The following is a 24689-nucleotide window of genomic DNA, read 5'->3' as shown; positions in this document are numbered from 1 at the left end:
GAGAGTTAGAAACATCAATGAGAGAGAAACATCGACCAGCTGCCTCCTGCACACCTCCTACTGGGGATGTGCCCGCAACCAAGGTACATGCCCTTGACCGGAATCGAACCTGGGACCTTTCAGTCCACAGGCGGACGCTCTGTCCACTGAGCCAAACCAGTTAGGGCTAAGTAAGTTTCTTTTTTAAAAAATATTTTTTATTTCAGAGAGGAAGGGAGAGGGAGAGAGAAAGATAGAAACATCAATGATGAGAGAGAATCATTGATCGGCTGCTTCCTGCACACCCCCTACTGGGGATCGAGCCTGCAACCCCAGCATGTTGACCAGAATTGAACCCGAGACCCTTCAGTCTGCAGGCCGACACTCCATCCACTGAGCCAAACCAGCTAGGGCTAGACTGTAGGTTTCTTGAGGGTAGGATCATGTTGCATTCTTTTTTGTATTCCCTACAGAAGTTGGCACAGTGCCTCGTTCACTATACTAGGAAGCCTTGGGTTGTGCTTGCTGGCCAAACCACAATCCTAGTTAAACTCCGCTATCTGACTACACCAAGCCTGCGCCCAAAGCGTCTGAATGTCGTTGGAAGAAAGCTTACAAGTTTGTGTCCCTCCAGGCTCTCTCTGTCTAGTACTCCAACGGCTGATTAGGTTCCCTTTCCCCCTCTCCAAAGTGACTAATTCACAGACTTTCTCCTGTCTCAAATCTTCCACACCTTATCTCTCCTCCTCGCGCTCTTAGCTGAAGAGCTTGACTCTTCCTTTCTAGAGAAAGTCAGAACCAGTCCGAAGCAGTGGTAGAGTGGTCAATGGGTAAGAACCAGTCTTGGGGGCCCTCATTTCCCAAGGTGCAGATACTCCCACCTGCCAGGTTTAAGTTACCAAAGAGAAGTCAACTGGCGCCTGGCTGGCATGGCTCAGTGGTTGAGTATCATGCCTATGAAGCAGGAGGATCACTGCTTGGTTCCCGGTCAGGGTACGTGCCCAGGTTTTGGGCTGCATCCCTGGAAGGGGGCATGCAGGAGGCAGCTGACCCCCTGTTTTGCTCTCACATGGACACTTCTTTCTCTCCCTTTTTCTCTCTCTAAAAATCAACTTCAAAATCTTAAAAAAATAAATGAAGAGAAATGCTTGATTCTTTTTCTAATCGTACAAGGCCCTCTCCAGCTCTCTTGAATTGCCCTCTGCTTGTCCGCCTTCCTCCAGCCCCTCTAGGCCTAAGGCCCTTGTAGTAGCCATTTTCTTTGCCTGGAATATGCCCTCATTCAGGTCTGAACTCCAAACTCACCTGCACAGAAAGGCCTTCCATGATTCTCCAACCTGAAATAGCACACCTTATATCTTCCTAATACAGACTCGTGATTTTTAAAAATTGAATTTAGCCCTAGCTGGTTTGGCTCAGTGGATAGAGTGCCAGCCTGCAGATTGAAGGGTCCCAGTTTCCATTCCGGTCAAGGACATATGCTCGTTCTGGGGCTTGATCCCCAGTAGGGGGCGTGCAGAAGGCAGACGTTCAATGATTCTCATTGAGGTTTCCATCTTTCCCTCTCCCTTCCTCTCTGAAACCAATAAAAAAATATTTTAAAAATAAATAAAAATAAATAAATAAATAAAAAGTTATTTTAGCACTGGCTGGTGTGCCTCAGTGGTTAGAAGGTCGGCCCACGCACCAAAGTGTTGCAGGTTGGATCCCTGTCCTCGATTAGTTTTACCAGTGGGAGGCAACCAGTCCATGTCTCTCCCTCTCCCTCCCCCATCCCTTCCATCCACTCACTCTCCCTCTTAAAAATCAATGGAAAAAAATATCCTCGGGGAGGGTTAAAAATAGTTTTAATATTTCCCTTATCACTACTGTGCATTTTCTTATTTATTCACTTGTACATTTATTTCTTGTCTGTCAGTGAAGAGTCAGAACCTTTGTGTCTTTCTTTTGAAAGCATGTTCCGTACCTAGAAAAGGCGGTTTGGTACCTAAGTTCATGTTTTCAAAGGGCCATATTTTCAGGTGGTCTTTTAATTTTGTTCCCCATCATAAGTGAATTCGATATAATTTAGCAAGAAGTACCTAATTTTGAACAAGTAAACAATTCCAGTACAATAAATTAGGATTGGCATAAAAAGAATTTATCAAACACCAACAAAAGAAGGTGGGGCTTTAGAACACAAAGCTTGCCAGTACTCTGGTGTGGGCGGAACCTAATTGTATTGAGTCACCACAAGTGGACAAAGAGGACTCACAAAGCACGTCCTGGGGGTATAGCTCAGTGGTAGAGCATTTGACTGCAGATCAAGAGGTCCCCGGTTCAAATCCGGGTGCCCCCTCACATATCCTTGACGTTTTCCTCCCCTCACTCAGGTGTAACCCCATAATAACATGAATGCAATGGCACTTCCAAGCTGTCCCCCCCACTCAGTAGGGAGTAAGCCTAATCTCAATAGGTGGGAAAAAAGCAACCAACTCTTCCCCCTCTTTGAGACTATTCAACATCTATTGGTATTGGAGGTGGGCAGGGCAGTATTATTTTGCCTAGTTTATACTCTGACAGGGAAGACTAGGAGAATGAATCCAAAGTTCAGTAGGTTTATATAACTGCAAAGTTTAACAGGACATACACAGATAGCCCAAGCCAGCGGGGTTCAGTGGTTGAGCATCGACCTATGAACCAGGAGGTCTTGGTTCCATTCCGGGACAGAGAATATGCTTGGGTTTCGGGCTCAATCCCCAGTGTGGAGCGTGTAGAAGGCAGCTGATCAATGATTCTCATCACTGATGTTTCTATCTCTCTCTCCTTCTCCCTTACCCTCTGGAAAAAAAAAAAAAAAAGACATACACAGATAAAACGTGAAAAGTGGACAGCTTTCTCCTTCATATTAGTACAAAGAAAAGCCTTAGGCCTGGGGTTTGAGGCCTAGTGTCCAGGAGGGTGTAGGTTTTGCACCAGGACGACAGCTTTGCCCATGTCCAGCCTCAGACACATGGAACAGTAATGGGAGCCCTGGGGAAAAATGCACTGGAGTGTTCCCCAGGGGCCTGGAGGGATGACACAACCAAATTCCGGGTTTAAAATATCACAGGTGCCCTCTGACCCCAGTAGCATGCCTCTTCCTTTCTCCTTTCTTTTTCCTTTTTTGGGGCAAAACCTTGTCGAACCGGCCGTCCTTACTCCCTTCACATGTACTGTTTTCCTCTGGCTTAGCAATGATATTGTCAGTGACGCAACCAACAAATATCTGTCCCTACCTTTAGGCTATGGAACTCGATAGCCTTGTATTTAGTGGGTCTCAAAGTGTGGTCCCTTGACCAGCAGCATCAGCATCTTCTGGGACCCTGTCAGAAATGCAAATTCTCTCGGGAGCCCACTCCAGGCCTAGGGAATGAGGAACTGGGGGTGTCTTAACAAGCCCTCCAGGTAATTCTGATGCACACTCAAGTTTGAGAACCACTGCATTAGTTTGTCAGTTTGTATTAGGAGGTCACTTTATTTTTGTAAATTAAAATGAGCGTATGGATGTGCGTGGGGCATTTTAACCTTCTCAAAAGTGCGTTAACTCTCTCTCTACCTGTGTTATGAGCAATAGCACGTTCATGTCACCGGTAATAAAAAAAGTTGAAGTTTGGAGAAAGGCTGTGGGTTTCTTCCCCTTGACCCACCCACACCCCATCCGAAACGGAACGCCAACTGGGGGTAGTCATTCTGTCCCCGGAACCCGTGGCCGCGGAAATCCCGACACCTCTGGCGCCAGTAATCGCGCCTGATTTGCGCACATATCCACCCTTCCTCCTTCTGCTAGGTACAAAGCAAAACCGAAAGCTTTCCGCTAAGGTTGGAAAGAGCAATGCATTTCTGAAAAATCGTTTCTGTTTTCTTTTAATCCAGGCCTCAATGTTAAAATGAAGAGTCAGGAAAGATGGGACTATATTAGTTAAGGGAAGAAAAACCACCAAGGGGGCACCCGGATTTGAACCAGGGACCTCTTGATCTGCAGTCAAATGCTCTACCACTGAGCTATACCCCCGCACCGTTCTGGTTCCTGGAGATGGTTCTTTGGATACACCGAGGGTAGGTAGTAAGAAGAAAGGAATAAAGGGGAAAAGGGGGCCAGGCAGAAAGCGGAAGGTGCCCGAATCCGGGGAACTCCGGCAAAGCTGCGCGGAGAGGGAAGAACGAGCCCGGGCTGCGAGGCGCGGAGAACAGGCGGGAGGGACAGATTCCGCCCCGCAAAAGTGGGGAAAGATCTGAGGGGGGAAGGGAGGCTAACGTAGGCGTGGGGCAAGGGGTTCTCATTCCGTCCGTAGGTTCACGCCAGGTAGCGACGGGTACAAAGGAAAGTCCCCGAATGTGGTGAATCAGTTCGGGCGTTCAGGAGTGTGCCAACCCCACCCTCGACGGCCTCCCGCAGCCCGGCTGCCCCAGCGGTTCCGCCACCCCGGCTCCGAGGCGCCTTCAGCGCGGGGAGGGCCGTGGGCACAGCCGGCGTCTCTCCGGGGCGCCTCCAGCTTGGGAGTACCCGGGCGCCGGGAGCCCTCGGGACTCACCTAGGCACGCTCCCCGCGCCCCACACCCCCGACCGGAACCCGCCTCCGCGCAGCACCCCGGCTCCCGGGGAGCGCGCCTGGCCCCGCGCGCGCCCCCGCCCGCGCCCGCGGCGCGTCCCCGCCCCGGTGCAGCCCCTCCTCCCCGCGGTGTTTATTAGGGGAAGGAGGGCGGAGGCGGAGGCCAGTTCCCTTGCTCCAGCCGCCGCCGCCGCCGCCGCCTGTGTAGTTGCACCCGCGGCCGTCTCCCGCCAGCTCGCTCCGGGGAGAGAGTGCGCGCGCGAGCCCGGGCGTCCCCGCCCCAGCCTTTCCCGGAGCCATGAATCCCAATTGCGCTCGGTGCGGCAAGATCGTGTACCCCACGGAGAAGGTGAACTGTCTGGATAAGGTGAGCCCGGGACCGGGAGACGCGTCTTGGCCATTCCCGACCAGTGCTCCAGATCGGGGGGAAGCGAGAGGGGCCGGGTCCACGCCGCCTCGTCCCCGCGGTCCCGGGAGGAGGAGGGAGGGCGGTGTCATGGGGTGTTGGGGGACAGACCCCAGTCTGGAAACCAGGAGACCCGAGGCGAGGCCAGGAGTCCACGCGTGGCGGGCAGCCAGGATTGAAGCGTGGGCTCTGTGCCCCGGGGTTGGGAGAAGGAAGAGGGGTAGGGAAGCCAGGCCACGGGGTGGGGGCTGGGGGAAGGTTAGGGGTGCAGTCCCGCCCCCTAGGCCCGGGAGAGTGAGAGAGACGGCCGCTCCCTCTCCCCGCCGCCCGGAACGCCAAGTAGGCGGAAGCGCGGGGCTCTGGGGGAGGGGGCGGCGGTGCGGGGGGCGGGGCAGAGGCTGGGGGGCCCGCGAAACTGTCCGCTGTGGCCGCGAATGGCTGGGCTTCCTGGCCCGGAGACTGGGTTTGGGGGCTCCGGCGGGCGAGTGTTGCATCTGGTGAACTGGGCTGCGGATAAGGACCTGAGCCCCGCTGCGAGACCCCCCGTTTTGGACGATCTGAGGTCCCCTGGGTGGTTCGGCGGCTCCTAGACCGCGGGTTAATGGTGGCTTCCCAGCCCCCACCCCAAATGAGAGGCCACCTCGCGGTGCGGGGCTGCTCCGTCCGAGCGGGGCGGGGTCGGGTGCCGGAGCAGGGCGGGTGGCGGGTGCTTCGCGGAGATCTCCTGAAATTGTGCTCAGAGCTTGAGACCGGCTTGTAGAACAAAGAGCTAACTTTTCAAAGCAGGTTTACCCAATGGAGGGTGGGGTTGGCTGAATTCAGGGGAAGGCAAGAAAAGGGGGAGGTGTGTGGGGGGAGGGGAGGGTGGCCTTCTGGAAATTCACTGTCCCCTGGGGCCCTTACGATGTCGTCCCCCCCCCCCCCCCCCATGCTGGACTTGTTCATCTGGTTGCCATTATGCTTTTGGAGGGGGTGGGGGTGGAGAGTAGAACTGGGTGTTTCCAGCAACTTGGGGAAGGATCTGGTCCTCTTTTTAGCTTCCTTAGATCCTCAGGCAAAATGTGTCTCCTCTGCGTCCCTCTTCGGTCTGGAGGAGGGGCTTTGTGATTTTTGTCCCCTTCCTCATCCGGGCCACTTCCGAAAGCTTGGCTCCAAGTCCAAATACTCCCTCTTTTTTTTTTCTTTTCTTTTCCTGAAATGGCAGGAATTGGGGGGGCATGGGATGGAAGAGGGGTGCAGAGCCCCAGGGCCAAGTTCATTGCTCACCCTACGCCATGTTTGTTTGGGAAAGGACAGTTCATTGGATACTTAACTCTCCCGCGTGGGGTTGGAGCTTCCTCAGTGACCTTTGGCCTCTGAGTCAGGGTGAAAGGGTGTGGGCTTCCGAGGTTCTGAAATACTTTTGAACTTGCTCTTGGAGGAAGGGACATCGGGGGCTGCTGCTGTTTCCCTGCCTCTCTTGGGCTGGGCCAGACAGGAGGAAAGGAGGGCCCTGTTGTGGACACAAAGGATGTGGGCCCCGACCTTCCCGACCACCATGCCAAGCTCCGGAGGGTAGGACTTGAGCTTGGAGGCACTAACTGGGGAACTATTTGTCCTTGCACACAGGTCTTTTTGCCCTTCCCTGGTGGTGGGGATTTTGGCCTCTGTAACTTGAGTTCCCTCTGCTCTCCTTCTCCACAGTCTCATGGACTGGCAAGAGGCGGTGGGCACTTTCCCCATATAAGGCAGAAGCAATGCAGATGAAGAGATGGCTCGCCCATCCTCATTCCAGGTGTTCTGCCACCAGCTTTATGAATGGCTCTAGGCCTCAGTGTTCCATATCTGTCAGATGGGCATGATGATGTCATTTCCTTGGGGGAGGGGCAGGGCGCTAAAGCACCGGGATGTGGTATAGGCTGTGCCTTCCCTGTCTTCCCGGGATACTCTCTCCAGCCCACACCTGGCTCCTCTGGTGAAGAACGTTGGTGCTGTGTGTCCGAGGGGAGGAGGGCAGCAATCCTGCAAGGTACCCTTCCCAGGAGCTGTTCTCTCGTCCCAGCTGAAGAGGACAGTCAGGTGGGGGTTGCCTTGGGAAGTGGGGATTTAAATATGCTTTTATTGATTTTTTTAGAGAGAGAGGATGAGAGAGAGAGAAAAACATCGATGAGAGAGAAACATCCATCGCCTGCCTCCTGCATATCCCCTTCTGGGGATCGAGCCTGCATCCTGGGCATGTGCCCTGTCCTCAAATCGAACACTGAGATCTCCAGGTTCCTGGGTTGACACTCAACCGCTCAGCCATACCTGCCGGGCATCCTCCCTCTTTTAGAGCTTTCCCTAGAGGAGGTGGTCCTGGGGAATCCTCACCCCCTGCACCCAGCTGGAGGCCTGGAATAGCCAGGTATCGGACCTCTTCCTCCCAACTCTCTCCAGGCAGTAAGGATTGGCACTTCCTACTGGGGTAACTGGTGCCCCAAGGGCTGAGACCTCCAGAACATTTAGTCCCAAAGGCAGGGTTGCTAACCTACTTCCCCAGGCTTTCAGTTTACAATAGGAGAGAGTCAAATTAGACCCACCCAGCTCCCTATAATTTCCCTACAGCACTCAGCCCACAATCTGACCCAAAGCACAAGCTATATCCTTGGTGTTAACCTTTATTCCTCCCTGAGCCTTGTCTCCCAAAGCCTTAGGTGAGTGAAGGCCATGTTACTCCTGATGGCCACCCTGCCCCCAACGTGCAGTACCCAGTGTGTTCTGCACGCTGGATAAATATGTATTGCTGATGACGGTGTTTGAGCAAGGAGATCGAGGTTTCCTTCCCCAGAGGACTTCTGGGATTAAAGTTGGGGGGGCGGGGAACAGGGTGACCTCATTGGCTCATTCATTGGACAAATATTTATTGGGTACCTACCTTGTGCCAGGCACTCTGAAGGGTTGCCCTTGCAAGGCCTTTGGGAAGGGCGAGAGGAGCTGTGTCTCAAAACGTCCTCTACGTTTTGAAAGAGGAGGGTTTGTATCCCAGACCCTGTTGGGAAGCATTTGTATCTGGGAGCCTGTGTGGTCAAGGATCGTGCCCTGCCCCTGTCCCTGGGCTTGCTCTCCTGGGCTCCTGAAAGCAGGCGGAGACAGTCATTCTGGAAGTGTAGAGGGCTGGGGGGTGCCGTTTCCCTGGAATCCCCCAGGAGGAGGGCTCTCTGCCTCTGGTTGTCTAAATTGCCCCCTACCCTGCCCCCTCACTTCCACAGGGGCCAGCAAGATGGAAGGAGACGGGGCTGGACACACTAAAAAGATAAGTCCCTGTAGCGGAGGTGCCCCATTTTACTGGCTAAAGCGGAGAGTGCCCCACAATCACCTTGTGGCCATCCATTCATGGCAGCTGCTACTTATTGCGAGGTGCCAGGCTCGGTCTTCGCAGCAGCTCCACACAACAGATGTGGCTGCTCCCGTAAATGATGAACCCCATCAACGGAGGCTCAGACTGTGTATGTGGCTCATTTCCCTCTCAGCCAGAGGTGGAGTTCAAACCTGAAGTTCTTTGTGCTCCGCTCTTTTGCCTGTTATGTTGGCAAAATGGTACTTTATTGCCCAGCCAGCTTGGCTTAGTGGTTGAGTGTCGACCTATGAACCAGGAGGTCATGGTTTGATTGCTGGGCCGGGCATATGCCCGGGTTGTGGGCTGGACACCCAGTGTGGGGCATACAGGAGGCAGCCAATCAATGATTCTCTCTCATCATCGATGTTTCTATCTCTCTCCCCCTCTCCCTTCCTCTCTGAAGTAAAAAAAATATATATTAAAAAAATATATATATATATACATTTTTAAGTACCTTTATTTACACTATCTCATTAGTGTCCCTGACCCTGGCCTGAGGAATGCTCTGGGCCTGGGCCTTTCCAGGAGCTGGGATACAAGGAATAATCATCTCCCCTGGGAATTTGTGGAGATGCAGCCAGAGTCTATGACTTTAGACCCGTGCCCAGGTGACCAACTGAACTAGGTTGGTGACCCAGCCAGGGTGGAGCTGGTGTTACCCCCAGAGAAGGGAAAAACCATAACCCTGGGGCACAGGAAAGGAGAGGAAGGTCTCATCCTTGAACCCTGAGTCAGGTAGCCTGGGTGGCAGAGGGCAAGATGCCAGGCTGCAGGCACAGTGACCTGAAGCTGGCCGCATTCCCCTCACCCAGAGCTGAGAGCAGCGCTCGCCCCACCTCCACCGTGATTACCGGGAGATAGGCGCTGGTCCAAGCCACGCCCACGTGCGGGAGATTGACTTCTGCCCGCCAGCCTCTGTCTGACTTTCTGTGGGGTGGGTTTTCTGTGGACGGGGCTTCAGCTCTGGAGCTGCAGGCGAGGAAGACTGGAGGGCAGGCTGGAGCCTTGGGGGAAGGGCTGAGAAGCTTCGCACAGAGGCCCGATTTTGTGTGAAAGGGAAACTGTGGACTTCAGGGCAGTGGGAAGGGTTCGGGTTGCCTGCCCAGAGGTGTACTCTGCTCCAGATCCTGAGTCCCAGAGTCTCAGGAATGCTTCACTGACATCTTCTTCCTGGGGCCTCTAGGGAAGGGGGACAGGAGGAAGGCAGACCGAGAGGGTCACTGTGGGTTTATTGACTTGTGTCCCTGACTGAGCTGTTCACCGACCTGATGGAGACAGGGAGGGGTTTCCTGGTCCAGGCTGGGCCCCTGGGGCTGTTGAGTGACTCGCCATAGTCTGTCCTCCCTGCCCTCCACTTGCCCACTATAAAGAGGACACAGGGGCAGGCGCTGCTGATTGTCCTGAACCTTGGAGCCCTTCTCCAGTGAGGGAAGTGACCTGACGCAGTAGCTCGGAGTGCAGCTAGCTCTAGCTCGGGGCGTGAGTCATCTCATTACTCCTCCCCGCACCTCTGTGGGACCCTGGTTTTAGTTCCACTTTACAGCTGCAGAGTTTACTCATGCCCCTGAAGCCACTCGGACCACCTGTGCTTTTCTTATTCTGCTCTCGAGCCCCCGTTAGGGAACAGAGAGCATCACCCCCAGACCCTAGTATATCTATCTAGCTGGAAGCAAGGGGTGTCTGGGGGTGAGGTGGGGAAGAGCTACGGATGGGAATGGGTACCATCCCTTCATGTTGGGGGTCCCCTTCAGATGGCAGCCGGGAGGGGTCTTGTGGAAGGAACCCCTGGATTGGGTGTTGGCCCTGAACCCCCAGCCCAGTCAGTATACCCTGCCCCTTTCCAAGGGGCTTGACACCAGGGTGAGATCCTAGCCATCTGCTGGGGGGCGGGGGGGGGGGTATCTGTCTCCTTCCTTTGTTTCCCCCAAATCCAGGAGGCAGCTTTGGAGGTCCCCAGTCCTAGGACAGTGTGTATTCCTACAGGTGTGTGTGTGTGTGTGTGTGTGTGTGTGTGTGTGTGTGTGAAAGTGGGTCATGGTCTGGATTCCAGAGAATATTTTTCCTGGCAGGCCCCTGTGGGGGTGGGGGGAGGCAGGGGCCTGGGCAGCTGAGCAGGCAGAGGCCAGCAGGCTGGGTGGTGACAGGGCCGGACCGCTCTGCCAGTGCCTCCCAGGTATTGGGGGAAGGAGAGGGGCTGCCACTGTGGGCACTGACTGGGCAGGGACTACCCTCCATTTTTTATTTATTTACTTTTTAAAACATATATTTTTATTGATTTCAGAGAGGAAGGGAGAGAGAGATAGAAACATCAATGATGAGAGGGAATTATCGATTGGCTGCCTCCTGCGTGCCCCCTACTGGGGATCGAGCCCACAACCCAAGCATGTGCCCTTGACCGGAATCGAACCTGGGACCCTTCAGTCCACAGGCCGACGCTCTATCCACTGAGCCAAACCAGCTAAGGCAAGGACTACCCTCTCTTCGTTTTTCTGGTGGGCTATATGTGTTGGGGTTTTGCACCTGGAGTCTGGGCTGGGCTGTGGGATAGGCCTCGGTTGGGGTGGGGGCTAAGCTTAGATCAGCCACCCCTTTGCTTCCAGACTTCCAGCTGGCCTTCTTCCCAGAACAGTGGCTCTCCTATCACTCCATTTACTGTTGTGCCACTGGGGATTCCTTCGGCTCCCCCTGACAGGCAAGCACCCTATATTAGAAGGTGATTACCTCCCAAATTACCCCTGGGCCTCTGGTTGAAGTGGGCCAGGGTAGGGGGCCATGGTATCCCTACCTCCCAGCTTCTTTTTCTCCCTGTCCCCTCCTCCAAGGTGTCCCAGGGAAATGGAGTGGCGGGAACACACATTTGGAAAGGCACTGCCTTGGGGGAAATTCCTTGGCAGATGGCCAGGAGCCAGCCCCGTGCTGTCACCTTCAAACAGCTCCCTGGGCCCTCCCCTGGCTTCTGGCCCTCCCTGAGGGCTTAGCAGTGTCTCCCGTGACTTCTGGGAAATGGGGCAGAACCAGGCTGGTCGGGTCACCCAGGCAGCCTGGATTCTGGGGTCCTGGAAGCTGGACTCCCGGTCAGTGCAGATCCCAGGGCCAGATTTCGATCCCAGGTGCATGGCTTTGGCCCAGGTCACCATTGCTGAGGAGGAGGTCCCTTCTGTTGCCTCCTTTCCCCTCCCTCCTGATCCCCTCCATTGGCCTTACTGGATTGGCCTGTGTGTGAAAGTGGGTCATGGTCTGGGTCTCTCGGCTTTGCTGGAGTCTTACCTGTCACGGACCCTCCCCCGCGTTGTAGCTGTGGCTGGGCACAGTGAAGCCCCACCTGCGCCCACACACAGAAAGCTCCCGTGTGCGTCTCCCAGCCCCCTTGGTTGAGGTTCAGAGCCGCTGTGCCCAGCATCTAACATCCGGGTGCTTAGAGGTGCCAGGTGCTGCGCTGCGGGCTTTGCAGGTGATTTCCCATTGAATCCCCGACAGTCCCAGGAGGAACCAATCTGGAAACGGCTCAGCCGTGTGGTCCCTGACCAAGGCCACATAGCCAGTCCGGGGGGCGCTCCGATGTCCACTACGGGGGTTCCCCTTCCCAGGCTTTAAGCAGAGCCCTTCAGGGCCTCAGAGAGAGAGATGCTGGGTGCTCTCCCGGGTGAGGGCTGGGAGAAGGGTGAGGGAGGGAGGAAGGGTGCAGGAGTGGTGGATAGAACTAGACCACCCACTTGTACCCTCTGGTTGGGGGTCCCACAGGAAGTGGGAGGTGTCAGAGCTGGAGCCCCTGGGGTGGGAGTTGGGAATGCCTGGGGGTTCAGGGCCAGGCCCTCCTCCTCCTCCTCTTCTCCAGGCCTTGTCAATGCTGAGGAACTGCCCCTCATATTCAGCAGCGGTCTCTTAGCAACCCTGGTCCAGCTTCGCACAAGCAATGAGGCTACTCCAGCTTGGGGGCCGCAGGAGTGGTCTGGGAGGTGGAGCTGACCTTTGGGGACAGCTTAGCACTACTATCACTGGCCTCTTCCCCACTCACCCTACACATCTGCTCTTCTCCCCATCCTTACAGCTCCAATGACCGATTGGGGGGGAGGGTAAAAAGGGGGAGCTGCGGGAGCTGTGACCTGCGATGTCCCCAGCTCACCTGGTGGAGCTGGAGTGCTCCCTCCCAGGGCCTGAGCCCCTGTCCTGAAGTCCTGTGTCTGACCGGTGTCCGCCCTCTGCCTCTGTCCCCAGTTCTGGCATAAAGCATGCTTCCATTGCGAGACCTGCAAGATGACACTCAACATGAAGAACTACAAGGGCTACGAGAAGAAGCCCTACTGCAACGCGTGAGTCCTGCCTGGGGCAGGGGCTGGGCGGGTCCCCGGGCGGGTCCCCGGACTCCCTTCCTCATTCTTCCTTCTGTGCTCACAACCACAAGGGGACGTTGCCGAGCACGTCCACGCTCTCTGCTTGATTAGTGTCAGTCCCGTGTCACCTTCACCACAGCTGGATGAAGTAAGGGCTCTCATTCCCATTTCACAGAGAAGGAAACTGAGGCTCGGGGAAGGGAAGGGACATGTCTGGGGAGAGGCTAGTTCAAACCCAGTCAGAGGAGTATGCTCCTCCCACTGCCCCCGGCTGGGAGGGTGGGATCCAGAGGGAAAAGCCAGCGGCCCTGTTTCTGCCCGTCGGTGTTCTCTGCTTCTCCTTTCCTCCTCTCTCTCCTCAGAATAGCCGTGGACTGTCTCCCTCTCTCTGTCTGCCGCCTGCCAGAGCCTGGGCACTAATTCTTTGGGGGCTCCTGGCCGAGCCCTTCCTGGTGGGGCAGCCGGAAGGGGTGGCCTGGCTCCGGGCAGAGCTCTTCCCTGCCTGGTGAGGAGGCGGTGGAGACCTCCAGTCTTCTCCAAGGGTGTGGGCTGGGACTCTGCTCCCTCTGCCCTGGGACCTGCAGCCTGGCCTGCTGCGGGGACGGGGGGAGGGGAGGGCCCCTCATCCCATGCTGCTCCAGAGAGTGCTACACCTTCCGTCTTCAGGGTAACCTTGTGTGGGTAACAGGTGCAAACCCTGCGGGGTCTAGGGCGCATGCGGCACCTCACAGCCACGTGCCAGGTAGGGGTTTTAGAGGGCGCATGCGGCACCTCACAGCCACGTGCCAGGTAGGGGTTTTAGAAGGTCGGGTCCCTTCATGAAGGTGGCAAGATCAGTATTCAAAACAGTTCAGCAAAACTCTGACTTGAGTCCAGTTTTTCTTTAACATTCCCGGTCAGGAGGCTCTTTGCAGCTGAAATTTACCCAGGAGGGGAGCTTTGGGACTTGTCTAAGTGGGGTTGGGGTCTTAAACCCCTTTGAAAGGCTGCCTCTCTCTCCCTTTTTGCACCCCGTGCCCTGCTAATTCCACAGCCTCCTCTCCTTGGTGTTTTTTTCACTCATTAGGTAAGTATGGCCTGCCCGCTGCTGCATGCTAACCTGTGCCAGGTGCCGGGAACACAGATTTCTGATAAAATCTTACACTCAAGAAACAACGTGTGTGTCGTCCCTTCTGGGAGGGCTCAGGGCTCGGGGCACGGGGAAGGTCGCCTGGGTCCCCCTCTCTTCCCTCAGCTGCGTCTTCTCTTCTATTAACTTACTCTGGCCCTCACCCCCCAGCCTCCACCCCCCCCCCCAGGGAAATGGGACATTCCTCGAATTCTTAAGGACTCACACAAGCCCTGATTCTCTGCCACTTCCTCCCTCTGTTGGGGAGTGGGGTGGGGTTCAGCAAAGCCCGAGGCTGGGGCAGTTTTAACCCCTTGATGGCTGGACCACTTCAGGCTGGATTCTGGGCACTGAGGCTCCCCTGGGGGCAGCTTCTGACCCTCAGCCTCTCCAGGCAGCTCCGTGGGCGGCAGGGACCGGGGCTTCTCTGCGGCTCTTCCCTCAGACTGCAGTAGCCTAGAATTCAGGGAGCGTTGGGAGTTGGAGAAAGAAATCAGAGACGTGTCCTTGTTTCCTCTGTATTTCCTCAGCCTAGTGCCACAGTCCCAGCTTACTCTTCCCCCTCTCTTCTGGGGAGGCTGCAGTAAGGGGGGGTGAGGGGCTCCTTGCATTGGTGGGGGGCTCCCGGGGAGGCGGAGGACGAAGCGCCCCTCCTTGCTTGGATGCTGCTTCCAAGCTGCCTCGGCAGGTCTGTCTCCTGGCCTCTAGCCAGAGCAGCGGTTGACCCCTCTCCGTTCCCCCAGCCTTTACAGCCTGGGCCTATGCCGGGCCCAGTTGACCTTTGGCCCCGCTGGGATGTTACCTGGGAAGGAGAAGACTTGGGGGCTTTGTGGTCCAGCTGTGTTTTGCTGCAGCGTAGTAGCACCTTGCCCGAGGCGTTCACACTCCTCAGCCAGCTTCTGCCGAAAAGAAGTTGTCTGTGCCAGCGATCCAGACAGGGGAATTCCAGGATAAACCAGATGCAGGCCTGGCCTGCCAGAGCTCCCTGTAGACCTGCCCGAGCCTCGGTTTCCCCAGGGTTCAAGCTTCCTACCCTGGGACCAGACACCAAAGGCTACTGAGGACCTGCCCTGTGCCAGGCACCGTGCTGGGTGTTCACTCTCCTTCCTTCCTGTTTTCTTCCTGCCTCTGGCCCCATCCTCCAGGGACACCCAGGTTCCAAATCCTGGGGTGTCCAGGGTGTAGCTCTGCCCTTTGCTTTGTGGACCAGGCCTGGCTGGCTTCCTTCTCAGCAGCACCTCCCGCCCAGAACCCAGAGAGGCAGGTGGTCTCTCCTGGCACGTTGCCAGGGAGTTGGGCCCACCCAGTGAGTGAGTGTGAGGCCTCCGAGGTTCTGCCCGGCTCTCGCTCGTCCCTCGGCCAGGATCTTGCAGGGGGGGGGATGGTCAAGACAGAAGAAGACTGTCTGTCTTTTCCCAGAGGCATCTCAAGTCTAATTTAAGTTCTGGAAAGTGACTGCGAGCAGCAGAAAGGCCTCTTCTATTCCTCTCCTTGCTTTAGAGTGAGGTATGGGGGAGCCTACAGGCCAGAGCTCACAGCTGGGCTGCTGGGCGGTGGCGCACCCCTATGGACATGCACTCACACATGTGCCTGGTATGTATCCAGACGCACGCGCTGCCGGACGTGTGGCTGGGGAGAAAAGCCAGGGAGGTCGACTGGATAGGGTGCGTTTGTGTTCACGCTTCCCAGGCCGCAGCCGCCCCGGCATTGCTGTGCTGTGTGCAAGGCAGAGGCGTGCATGCCAGTTTTTGCACAACAGCCGGCGGCGGGAAGGCCTGTTAATTGAATTCTTTCTTGACGCGTCTAGGTAGGTGGGGTGAGTCTGCTCCATTTTGGTTAGAGGGATCGTTACACCCTTGATGATTTGTTTTCTAAGCTACATTTTTCTGAAAAGTGGCAGATCTGTCCCCACTACAAACCTGCTGCTTTCTTTTCAGGCAAATAGTCTAAGAGTCTGGAGGGCAGGGGCAGGGGCAGGGGCAGGGGCAGGGTGGGGGTTGGGGAGAAATGTGCTGTTCTCTCTTCCTTGGGGGCATGACTCATGGAGGTTGCAGACCAGGGGTGAAGTTGCAGGCCAAGAGGGGAATGAACCAGCTTTTGGGGTGTCAAGGGGGGAGCAGACATGGGCTGGGGAAGAAGGAGGGGTGCTCCATTGTATCCTTCCCCTCTTCACGGACTGCAGACATCTGGGCCCATCCTTCCGTGTCCTTGAGCTGTGGGGTGAGGGGCTGAGCAGGATGCAGATGTGCCTGGTTCTAGGGAACAAGGGACTGTGGTCCTCGCCTCCCACCGGGCCTCAGGCAGTGGGGCGGGCCTGTGCGGGACCCAAAGTGTCTGGATTCTAGCAGATTCTCAAATCCCAGCTGCTCTTAGGGGAGGGGGCAGTAGCGGGAAATCCAGGTCCGTGGCGTGGGGCTTTCCCGTCTCCCCAGAATTTTCTGCCTCTGACTGAGCCAAACGGGATCAGCTGTCTTAGGGAGCCAGGTTAGCGCCAGGAGTGGGAAGGGTTTGTGTGGTGTGTGTTTGGGACAGGGAGACATTCTCCAAGGGGCATCCCCAGTGGCCAAATGCAGCCTCTAGGCAGCCCCGGCCCCTCACTCTCACCCCCAAATCCTTGCGCTCAGAGACGCCACGGCCTCCAGGAAGCTCAGGGTTCCTCGTACTCCCATTTCATAGATGAGGAAACTGAGGTCCCCGTGTTTCCAACCCTTGGCCGACTTGGCAGAATCATTCCTTTCTATGTATTGCCATCAGGGGCAGGAGCTGGCTTTGATTTTACAGTTTGTCTCCAACCCCTGAGGGCTGGTAAGTTCTTCTTCATGTCTAGCCTTGATCTTGGCTGCTTGTTTTTTTTTTCCCTCTGGCCAGACAATGCCTCCTTGTTGCTTCCTATCCCCACCACTTCAGCCCTGAGGCCTGGGGGACTGGTGAGAAACTGGGTTAGGGGGGAGCCCTCCCTGCCGCCCCTGGGCAGTGCTCCCAGCTGGGGATCAGCGGCTCCTTCCAGAGGCAGGATGTCGGGACTGGTGTTTCCCCCCCCCCCCTCCTTTTGGTAAAACCAAAGGCTCCTTGTTGCTTTTTGTTGATGTATTTTTGTTCCTCTTTGAACAAAAAGCTGTGGTTTTGAATGAGTCTGAGGCTGGAAGGAGGCGAGGGTGCGTGCAGAAGGGGGCGCGGGTCAGTGTTTGCTCCGCCTCTGGAACACAGCTCATGGCAGGCCTGGGCGTGGGGCTGTGCCCGGCAAGCGGTCCCTGGCCCTAGGAAGCCCAGGGCCGGAGCCCAGCCGCCTCTCAGCATCCTCCCTGTCCTCACAGGTGGCTCAGAGGTCCTCAGGCATAACCCCCGCTCCTGGGGGCAGGCCCCGGGCCCTGCATCCCTGCAGGTCATTGTTTGGACTCAGACACCCTCTTCAGAAAAGGAGAAGGTGGCTCCTGACTGGTGGAGACCGAGAGACCCCAGAGGGTCTCTCATCATGGCCACGCTTGGGAACAGGTTGGGTTTGAAAGACGAATTCCTTTGTTCTCCACCCACCCTGCCAAGCACCTCTCTCCCCAGAGGCCTGAGAGCGGGGGCTGGACGGGTCCCCCTGAGAGAGAGACGTCTGCTGGCCCTTAGCTGGCCGGGTAGCTGTGGTGGAGGGGAGAAGGCACTGGGCGGTGCTCCTGGACACGGAGCCTCTGTTTCTTTATTTTTAAAAAAAAATATATTTTATTGATTTTTTACAGAGAGGAAGGGAGAGGGACAGAGAGTTAGAAACATCGATGAGAGAGAAACATCGACCAGCTGCCTCCTGCTCACTCCCTACTGGGGATGTGCCTGCAACCAAGGTACATGCCCTTGACCGGAATTGAACCTGGGACCCTTCAGTCCGCAAACCGATGCTCTATCCACTGAGCCAAACCGGTTTCGGCGGAGCCTCCGTTTCTTTCCCTGTGAAATGGGCACATGGATCACACCGACGTGTCTAGTCCGTGGCCTTGTGGCAGATTTCAAGAGGGCATGTGCACGGGACACAGTCCATCCGGAAATGGCTTCGTGTGCCTGTCGGTTCTCTGGGAGGCTTAGCTGCCTGATTTCCCTGCCCCGTCCCCGTTCTTGCCCTCATGGATACCAGATCCCGTCCCCTGTCCCCCAGACTCCCTGTCCCTGAGCCCCTCCCTCCGAGCAGCCGAGCAGCCGATCCTGCCACCGAGGGCCGCGCTGGGAACGAGCCGCAGGGAGGCTGGCCACTGCCACCGAGGGCCGCGCTGGGAACGAGCCGCAGGGAGGCTGGCCACGAGGGGACAAAGAGCAGCTGTGCTCTGGACCCCGCTCCGGGCCGGGTGAGGACGCCTGGCTCTCCCCATGCTGGCCCCTTGTTCCCTCGCCCTGGCCCCGTCTGGTGGTGGGGCTGGGGTTCCAGTGGGGTCACTCACTGGGGGCGGGGGGCCCCTCTTTCTGCCTCGGTGCCCACAATGGCATACACACACATCCATTCATCTCCACTGGGATGTGCGGGTAGTGGGGTGGGCGGAGCTTCAACCTGAGGACGGAGAGGGAGGGAAAAGGTAAAATTCCCAGCAATTGCTTCTGGAAGGAGGTCAAAGGAGCCCTTTCCAGGGCAGCCATGCTGGCGGGGGAGGGGCGCAGCTCTGCTGCGGCTGTGTCCACCCCTGGAAAGACGGATTCCTGGCACCTGTCCTCCTCGCCTCGCTGTCTGCAAGGACCCTGCAGACACAGTCTCCTGGCGTTGTCCTCAGGGGTCCTCCGCAGCTGAGGACACCCTAGCTGCCTGTCTCCTCCCCACCCCCACAGACCCTCTCTCTCTGTCTGCTCTCCCCGCTCTCCTGCCTGGAGCTGAGGATGAGGTTGCCATGGGAACCTGAAGCGCAGTGAGCAGGGGAAGGGAAAGGCAGGGTTGTCAAGCGGGGCTGGGGCTGTGGGGAGGGGACACGGTTGACCCAGCAGGGGGAGGAGAGCCCGAACTGCATGTCTGCCCGCCTTCCTCCGGCCTGGGGTTGGGTTTAGGAGGCGGGGGTAAGAGACGGGAGGCTCTGCCCTCCTCTTAAATCCGGTTCATCTGATGCAGGATGAAAATCCCTTCCCTTCCCTTCCCCGGCCACAATAAGCCGAGTCCACATCTAGGCTGGTTACCCCTTCCCTTCCGATGGGGTTAGCGTTCTGGCTTGGGGAGGTCTGATATCTGGGGGTCATATGACTCCAAAGAGGGAATGAAACACCCGCCCACCCCAACCCCACCCACAGGTTCTTGCTGCATGTTGGGAGGGGGGGGGGTCCTGAGACCCTGGTGGAGTGTAGGAGGCGAGTGTGGCCTGCAATGTGCCCTGTCCTGGGTGGACCTGCTGGCCCCCGTGTCCAGGAGACGCGGGTCAGGCTCATGCATACGCTTACGGTGTGTGAGGAATGCAGTGCGTGGAGGAGCCTGGGAGCTGCGGGTGGGGTGCATGTCAGGTGCGTGTCTCCTGTCCTTGGGCCCCCGGACCCGGCACTCCGCTTAAACCGTGTGCACGCAGGCCAATGGGAACCCCGGGTTTGCAGGCTGGCTCCGGTGCACACGTGTTTGCCTTTGGCCAAGTCTGCCGGCTCCCCTTCCCCACCCAGTGCTGACCAGTGCCATCTTCTGAGGGTTAACCCTTCACGTGGTGGGCCAGAGCCCCCCCGGAGTCTCCCTGGTCCCCCTGCTTTAGGACCTCGCCTCCCCGCCACAGGGGTCTGTCTTACAGATGCTCTCCTCACCGCCACCCCACCCCCTGGTGCCTTCGCTATGGCTCTTCCTTGCTGGGAGGGTCGTCTCTGAAACTCTCCCTCTGAGGACCTCAGGGCCAGCCAGTTCTGCTAGAGAGCTGACCTGGACCCCTCTTGCTGTTCCCTTCCTAGCCTCTGGGAACAGAGTCCCGGGGGCTCCTCCCTTCCCCTGGAGCTGCTCGGGAATTTTGAACGGCGCTCCTCGGCTGTGGGTGGCCCTGGTTTCGTGGACCTGGGCCAAGCCCGGCGACTGGACCCACAGCCGTGGCCCCACATTCATCCGCAGGCCGTGCCAGCTGCAGGCACCTGTGTTTACTCTTCAGTCTCCTCTCTTTCCTCCCTCTGCTGGGGCAGCTGCGGGCCCGGGCTGACCCGGGAGGCAGGAGCCAGGCTGGGCCGTGGCGGCCTGGGGTGGGGACACAGCTAGAATCACTCAGATGGTGAAACTAGCCCAGAGGGAACACGGACTGGCCAGTCCACCCGGCGAGCCCGTGGCAGGGCCAGAGGCCAGCACGGTGCCCCATCCCCTTGGGCCCCTTCCAAACTCCAACTCCTGCTCTTCACTGAGGGAAGTCACGTGTTCGCCAGTAGCTCTGGTTCAGGGTGGGGCGGGCGGCTGGAGAGCAGGCCAGGTTTGGTGAGGACACAGGGACCGGAGGGCTGCTCACGTCCAGCTCTAGGGCGTGTCAGCCGACCGGGGTGGAACATGCCTGCAAGGGGGCAATCCTCCTCTTCCCCGGGGACAGCCTGTGAATCAGGGACCTGCCGTGCCGGGAGTCACAGCTGTGCTGGGGTGTGGCCACTCAGGGCTGAAAACGGCCAGATCTCAGCTTCTGCTGAGAGAGGCCACCCGCCATTCCCTGAAATAGTTGGGGCCCATGCCGATCCCCAGCGGTTTCACATTCCAGCATTTGTACACACACCACCGGGACCGGACTGCCTCCCGCTTCGCTGGTGTGCTGGGGACTTGGTGATGCCCTGGTGGGATGTAGGAGACCCGAGTTCTCGTCCCGGCCCAGCTTCAATGCTTGGTGTGATGTTGGTTTATTCAACAAATAGTACCACTCAGGTACTATTCTAGGAGCTTGGGGTCCGTCAATGACCAAAAGGGATAAAAAACCACCCCCTCACCTCACGGAGAAGTAGCGGAGAGAGAAGACTATAAGCCCATGTGCTAAGTAAGTTAATTATCAGGTCACCTAAGGGCACTGTGTCCTCCAGGGGAAGTGAGGGGGTTGGGCCAGATGGTCGGAGAGGCCCCTGCCGATTGGCTGCAAGGTCTTCCCTGGCTCCTGCTCCCTCCACGCCAGCCCCCTTTCTGGGGGACAGGACTCTGGTCTGTCAGGTGCCCGGAGACCAAAGGGTTTGGCTTAGCGTGCTGGGTCCGGGGCAGAGTGTCTGGGTGCCAATCTGGAGACCAGCCTTGTGCCTTGTGCCACATTCTCGAACCTTTCCGAGCCTCAGGTCAGCCATCTGTCAAGAGGGGGACAGCAGGGTGCGTGTGAGAGTTGGATGAACTAAGGCACGCGTGCCTTTAGCACAGGGCGAACGTGGGCCGCGGTGGCAGTGTTCTCTGTCACCCGCCGTGGCCTCTTTTCTGGCATCAGGCTGACCTCTCACCTGTACTCCGTTAAGTTGGCCCTTGTTGGCCCTTTGAAATACCACTCCGGATGTGTGCACTTTCTCTCACCGCCTCCTCCTCCTCCTCCAGGAAGCCCCCTGGATAGGCACGTCCCTTTCCCCTTCATTTCTGGCTCTGTATCCCTCCTGACCTTCCCCTCCTTCGTTGGCCTCCATTTCTGGTTTTAGCTGAAAGCTTTGTCCTGACCCCACCCTTATCTTCGCCCCATGCTGGCCCAGCGCCCTTGACTTCCCTGGTTGGTAGACTCTTAAGGCATGGATTATCCCCAAACAGGGGTGGTCTGGAACCCTCAGGGTGTCCCAATGGCCTCCCTTTGGCTCAGGACCGTCCTCCATGGCCCGCCAGCCACTCAAGCCTATTGTGTCTCCCAGTTCCGCTCAGGCTGAGTCTGAGCGACCCTGGCCTCCCTCTGCGTGGCTGGTGGTCACTGGTCCTGCTCCCGGGGCAGGGGCGGACCGGCCCGGGGGTCAGAGGCAGTTGCCAGGAGAGAGTCGGGTCTGTGAGAAGCCCAGAGGTTCCTGCCCTTTCCCCAGAGTGACCTCCACTTGTTCTTTCCTGTCCTGCAGACACTACCCCAAGCAGTCCTTCACCATGGTGGCTGACACCCCTGAAAACCTCCGCCTCAAGCAACAGAGCGAGCTCCAGAGTCAGGTGAGGGGCGGGCTGGTGCGGGGCCTGGTGGGGAGCGGGGGCTGTCGCAACCCCTGCATTTGGCAAGGGCTCCTTCCCCTCGGGTTACTCAGCAAGGCCAAGGTGCTGAAATCCTGGCACTTGCCTTGTCTCCCTGCCCCCAGCGCTGTACCCAGTTACTTCACATTTCCTGGCTTGGTCAAAGGAGTGGGGGAGAGCACGCCCCCTCCTTACCTAAAGTGGGTTGGAGGGGTGTCGGTGTCTGATTCTTTCTGCTCTGGGAAATTTCACATGGGGTCCCCCGAAGCCCACCTCCTCTCGGCAGCTGCTCCCCTCTTCCTCCTCCCCACTCACCCCCACCCTCAAAGGAGGGGACTCACCTCTCCAGGCCCATGCCAGTCTGAGATGACACAGCCCAGCCTCCGTAGCCATGTCCCGATGGTCCTCTCTCACCATTCATGTTTGTCTCTCTCCCTCTCCCTTCCTCTCTGAAATCAGTAAAAATATATTAAAAAGAAACAGAGAGAGAGAGGCAGCCAGAACCCTGAGGAGCCTGGAGGAAGAAGTGTGGGCCCCGGGGAGGCGGGGAAAGGTGCCGGTCCGGAGGTGTGGGTGTGTGTGCACACACTCAGGTGCAGGCAGGGGACACACACATCCATACTCTCAGGAGGAGAAATTCAAACCGCACGAATTCCCCAGCCTTTGTTGGTCTCACAAAAAGCTTGGCTACGGATCTTTTTTTTTGTCCCTGGAATCCAATCCCCTAGGGGAACCCCTTGCTCCCCAGAGGCCCTCCTGAGTCATCTGGGTTCCAGGCCTCCTGACTCTCGGGCAGGCTGGGGCAATCATGAGATCAACCGTCACTCTGCGGTAGGTCCTCACGGAGAGCCAGGCCTTGACCTCCTCTAATCCTCACAACCAGCTGATGGAGGGACTCCTGCTCTCCCCATTGTACAGATGGGAACACTGAGGTTTGGAGAGGCCAGGCTACTTGCCCAGATGCAGATTTCAAGCCCTTTGCGCAGAGCAGTTCCGTAGCCTGCTGTGGCCCCCAGCCCCATGCTCTCAGCCCGCAGGACGCACCAGAAGGGACTGGGGACTTGTTAGAAGGCACCCAAGGGGCTGGATCGGGCCCAGGAATCTGTGTTTTGACCGCCCTGGTGCTTCAGGTGAAAGCTTTTGGTCTCACAGACATAATTTGAGAGGCTTAGAGCTGGGCTGGGGATCCGGTGGAGCTGAGAGACACCTGAGCTCACCCTCTTTCTGCTGTGACGGGCGGGCGGGAGCCCTGGGCGTTAGGGCGTGGCATTGGGAGCCCAGCTCTAACCTCCTATAGTTGGGCTCCTGAGGGGCTGGGGCTGGGGCTGGGGTAGGCAGAGGGTGGCGGCAGGACCTGCCCTCTTTGCAGGCCCCTCCCCTTCTCCCAGCTGTGTGGTGGGAGCTGGCTGCTGGCCTCCCCTGTTTTGTTTTTTCTTTCCTGGTAAAACGGGGACAGCAAACCCCAGTTGCCTACAGGTGGGGGCTGGGCCTGCTGCTCTGAGGCTTGGAAGGGCTGAGCTGGCCTGGCTGAGGGTGGTGACAGGTCTGGTTCCTGTGGCCGCGGTGGGGGCAGGGCCTGCTCTAGCCGCCTGTGTCTGGCGGGAAGGGAAGTGGGAGCCTCCTCTGCCTGCCCTGCCCCACCCCACAGGGCATCAGCTGGGCTCTCTCCAGGGCCCCTTCCTGGGCTGGCATCTGTGTGTCTCAGCCCTTCTCTGTCTCCGGGAAGCTGCCTGTGCTATTTCGACTTTGTTTTCCCATCTCCAGATTGGCTCCCCAAATGGTTCTTTGGGTGTCTGGGCCACCTGGAGCCTTCCCTGCGGGGGGAGGAACCACAGAGCCGACCAGAAATGACCCTCTGGGTGGTCCAGGCAGGCTGGGCGGAGGCAGGGAACTGGCAGCTCTCCCAACCCCCACCCCAGGCTGAAGGGAGGCAACATCTTTGGGGTGGGGCTGAGCTGGGGGGGTCTGTGTAGCCCCCTGAGCCCAGGCAGAAGTGCAAAGAGAAGGTCTTTTTCATTTTCCCCCTCATTGTCATACCTCCAGGGTGCAATACAGCCTGGGACTTGCCCAGGGGGACAGGAGAGCCCCAGGCCTGCCCTGGAGCAGGGCCCCTACTCCCTTCTGTTGGATCTAGTGACCTCAGATAGCATATCTGTGTCCTGAGCCGATGGCCAGGATGTCCCACTATTAGCTACTGTGACCCTGGGCAAGTTATGTAAAGACTCCCAGCCTGAGTGCCTTATCTGTAAAATGGGGGTTATGTCTATGTTGGTATACAGCAGGCATTTGGAACAGCTCTGGTATACAGTCAGCACTCAATAGCTGTTTGCATTCCTATTGTCCTGGGAAGGAGAGGGAATGGAACTCGGGCGTGATGCGTCCGCGGCACAGACCGTGACCTGCTGACGGCTCCCCGCACCGACCTTTCTCATCAGGTCTCCTCCCCTTCGGTGTGTGTCTAATTTCAAACCTGACTTCTTTTCTTGTTAGAGGGGAGTGGGTTACCTAGGACGTGGGCCCAGCACGTAGTAGGCACCAAATAAGTGGTAAAATGGTTGGTATTGTATTTTTCTCAATGACGTTTTTAAAGTCCTGATCTTTCCTCTTACGTTTGGGTCAGCGAAGGCAGTTATTTTCCAAACTGTGCCGCCTGTTTGGAAAGTTTGTGTCTCCGTTCAGTTCATTCATCATTTACTTGACAGATGTTTCTTGGTACCTACTGTGTGCGGGGTAAGTGATGAACAGGCTGGATCCTGGGAGGAGACTGCACACATCCTCATAGAGAAAGCAGACTGGCATCGCTGGTGGTTGTCTGGGCTCGAGGAGCCTCAGCATCCGGCCTGGCCCTGCCTTGGGGGTTTCCAGGGTGCGAGGCCCAGGCGC

General features: G+C 57.4%; 1 protein-coding gene across 1 annotated transcript in view; it reads left to right on the top strand.

The window, feature by feature from the left end:
* Positions 1-4688: 4688 nt before the first annotated feature.
* LASP1 (LIM and SH3 protein 1) overlaps positions 4689-24689 on the top strand; it is a 40304-nt gene continuing 20303 nt past the window's right edge. Inside the window, exons 1-3 of the mRNA XM_079797457.1 lie at positions 4689-4917; positions 12527-12621; positions 21704-21788. Of these exons, the coding sequence (XP_079653583.1) occupies positions 4849-4917; positions 12527-12621; positions 21704-21788 (249 nt within the window). The 5' untranslated portion in view covers positions 4689-4848. The remainder of the gene's footprint in view (positions 4918-12526; positions 12622-21703; positions 21789-24689) is intronic.

Source organism: Cnephaeus nilssonii (genome assembly GCF_951640355.1).
Source record: "Cnephaeus nilssonii genome assembly, chromosome: 19".
Classification (NCBI taxonomy): Eukaryota; Metazoa; Chordata; class Mammalia; order Chiroptera; family Vespertilionidae; genus Cnephaeus; species Cnephaeus nilssonii.
The sequence above is the reverse complement of the archived record's forward strand: the minus strand, read 5'-3'. Positions and strand labels throughout refer to the sequence as shown.